This window comes from Zingiber officinale, chromosome 9B (assembly GCF_018446385.1).
Source record: "Zingiber officinale cultivar Zhangliang chromosome 9B, Zo_v1.1, whole genome shotgun sequence".
Classification (NCBI taxonomy): Eukaryota; Viridiplantae; Streptophyta; class Magnoliopsida; order Zingiberales; family Zingiberaceae; genus Zingiber; species Zingiber officinale.
Window position 1 is genome coordinate 28,002,373 of NC_056003.1, and position 3,259 is coordinate 28,005,631.

Below are 3,259 nucleotides of genomic sequence, written 5' to 3' on the forward strand. Positions count from 1 at the left end.
ATATTACTTATCTACATTGATTGGATTAATATTATAACACTCCCACGCTCGTTAGTATAAATGTGGGTGCTCTAAGTCCTTTTGTCATTGTTATTTGAAGTTAAATTAGACTCAAGGTGATCAAAAAAATTTTTTCCCAAACCCTAACAAACCCTAATAAAGGGTGGCTGCAGAATGGCCACAAGAGAGAAAGCGAATGGATGGCCATATCCCGGCCATGAAAAGGTGCTCCCACTATCTCTCCCAGTCTGCAATGACTCAGAAAGCTCCCACCCACGATGACATGAACGCTTCATGCTTTTCTTTCACCCCTCCGCCTCCACCTTTTCTTCTTCTTTGCCTGTGGGGATAAACAGAGAGAGAGAGAGAGAGAGAGAGAGAGAGACAATGGCCTCAAAAGGCCAATGACTCTCCCTCCGTCTGACCCTGAGCAAAGGCAAAAGGATGGGGGAAAGAATAAAAATGGGGCCTTCCAGTCCACCACTACCAACACCACCATCTTTTGCTGGATTCCTGTTGCACCGTAACCAATAGAAAATGACGACTCTCATCCTTTGTGTTTATCCATGAGACCCATCATGCACTTTCTTTCTTCGTTCGTAAACAATCATCTGACACAATCATTTCGCCAACCCCTGAAACATCCCCACCGCCATGTTTCTGAACCTCAAACCCTAAAACCCCCAATGCATCGTCGTCTCGCTCGCTCGCTCGGCTCTGTATCGACGGACTGTAGAATTCGTGGTTTTAGTCGCGAAGTAATCCGGAACGAGTAGGATTGAAATCGAAATTAAAGAGCATGGAAATTCAATGCATGCAGTGTTTTCCCTCCTTTTTGTGTTACAGATTTCCGACATATGGAGTAGTTTCGGCACGTGCCGTTTCGTGAGGGGGGCAATTAGAAGAAGAATTTTGACTGCCCTGCACGTGCCATAATGCCTTGGATCGCCCCCCTCCCCCGCCGCCGCAATCCGCTCATGGCTTCCAGGCGCTCGCCCACACCACCGCTTGCTCCTTCCATTCGAGGAACACGCCGGCGTCGTCGGCGTCCGTGGTCGACGATCTCATCGACCATCCCTCTCGGTACCTCCTCAGCAGCGCCCTCACGTCGTCGGCTGCGTCCTCGCTGAAGGCCGATGGCGCGAAGCCTGCGGTGCGCATCCGTCTCGACCACACTGCCGCCTTCTCCCTTCGCTCGGCCGACTCCGACGGTGCGCACGAGACGATATCCACCACCGCCCTCCCTGCCGTCCGCTCCAGTGACAGCCGCTCGTTGCTCGTGCGTGGGAAGCTCTCCTCCAGCGACTCCATGTAAGCCGTGAAGAATCGCAAGCTCTCCTGAAAGACCTTCATGAACGCCTCCCCTTCCTCCGGCTCGTCGCCACCGTCCACCCCCGCAAGGTCGGCTTCCTCTTCCACGACCGTCACGATCTGAGGCCGCAGCCTCCGGATGGCGGCCAGGAAGCCACCCCTCCGGCCGCCGTTCGGTGAGATGGCGTGGAGGGCGTTGACACAATTCACCGCGAGGCAGGAAACGGAATCGTCGCAGCGCAGGTCGAGGGTGTCGAGGTCGAGAGAGGATAGGTCGCCGGCATGGTGGACGACGTTGAAGCGGAAGGGCACGCCCATGAGACGAGCGAACTTCTCCATCCGCTGACCTATCTCCTTCATCACCCGTTGCATCGATGAGGAGGCCGCAGCCACAGTGGTGATGGTGAGGTGCGGCGTGTCGTCGGCGGAGCGCGTGGCCAGCGCCTCCAGGAGCGTCGGCCACTGAGTGCAGAAGGTGGTGCTGAGGTCGAGGATGTGCAGCCGCTGCGGCGTCCCCTCGAGGAAGGCTTCGAGAATGGCTCCGTTGGCAGCCACGTGGCCGAAGGAGGACCAGGGGCTGAGTTCCTGGAAACGCAGCGCAGTCCGGCGGGCGGAGTCGAAGGAACAGTTGCGGTCGGAGGCGGCAGCGAGGGTGCGCAGCGTTCGCTGCCCGGACGCCGTCAGCCGAGCGAAGAGACCCTGCAGGAAGTAGGCGGCAACCTTCTGCTCGGCGTCGCCGTAGGGCGACGCCAGCTCGTTGAGCATCCACGTCAGCTGCTGCGCTCGCTGGGTGTCGCGCGCCGCCACGGCGCGCGCACACTCGAGAAGCAGCTGCGACGCCCACCTCCCCCCACCGCCAGACCCCGAGGCGGAGGACGAGGAGATGGGCGAGGAGAAGACGTCGAGGTTGAGGTCAGCAGCTGCGGCGGCGGGGTCGAACACCAGGGTCGGCGTGGCCGGCGGACGGTGACCACCCAAGTGCTTGGAGGAGGAGGAGGAGGAGAAGTCTTCATCCATGAAAAGGCCGTGGTGGTTGGTGCCGCATTCTTGATCTCGATACGAGTACGGATCCTGATGAGGGAACGAATAATCGGGCTGCTCCAAGTAGTAGCCGCCGTTGATCTGGTGCAGCGAGGGGTCGCCGGAGGATCTAGAGCTGCTCGAATTCCGACTCAGATCGTAGGAAGATTGCCGATGCGAATTGGATTGAGGACTAAATAATCTAAACAGGGTGTCCATCAGCCCGGCCCACACTTCCACATATAGTGAGAGGGCAGGGCGAAAGACAAAAGGAAGAAGGAAATAGTCGTTTGGAAGGAGATGAAAGAAAAGCAGCCTGAGGATTGGGGTTTAAAAGAAGAGGGAGAGAAAGAGAGATCTAGGAGTTGGAGTTTTGTCAAGGGGACGGACGGACGGACGGACTGACTGGCAAGAGAAGAAGAGACTGAGTCTGAGAGGGGGTGTCAAAATCTTAACTTTGGGTGTCAAAATCTCAACTTTAGGCGTCCAAGGGTGTCAAAATCTTAACTTTGGATGTCAAAATCCTAACTTTGGTCAGTGGACAGTGCGTGGTGGGAGCATGCCCCGCCCCCTCCCTTTTGATGCTTTTGGTGCAGTCGATGAGTGGAAAGTATGGACTCCATTTCTTTTCTTTTTTCCCCGTTTCTAGTGACGGTGCTCCAAAATCATCCAATCAACTAAAATCGCAGAAAAGCAAAGTGAAACACGGAACGAGTAACCTTCGGATTCTGATCTGAATTTAGACCGCGCTACAAGAAGAAAGGAAGGAAGGAAGGAATTGTTTAAGAATAGTCGTGAACAATTTCCTGCTGGAGGAATTCACCTGACAATGTGCATCCATGAATGAGAGAGAGAGAGAGAGGGGTTGGCGTGCCAATGCGGCAGCAGCGGCAGCGAGAACATATCAACGACAGAGTAGGACAGGGGA

At 55.5% G+C, this 3,259-nt stretch overlaps 1 protein-coding gene across 1 annotated transcript; it reads right to left on the reverse strand.

The window, feature by feature from the left end:
• Positions 1–790: 790 nt before the first annotated feature.
• LOC122025230 (protein SHORT-ROOT 1-like) lies at positions 791–2,926 on the reverse strand. Its single transcript, XM_042583998.1, has one exon. The coding sequence runs from the start codon at positions 2,548–2,550 to the stop codon at positions 976–978; it is 1,575 nt and encodes a 524-aa protein (XP_042439932.1). The 5' UTR covers positions 2,551–2,926; the 3' UTR covers positions 791–975.
• Positions 2,927–3,259: the final 333 nt, after the last annotated feature.

Excerpts from the sequence above, each read along its gene's own strand:
- LOC122025230 (XM_042583998.1), bottom strand. The coding sequence starts at position 2,550 with ATGGACACCCTGTTTAGATTATTTAGTCCTCAATCCAATTCGCATCGG.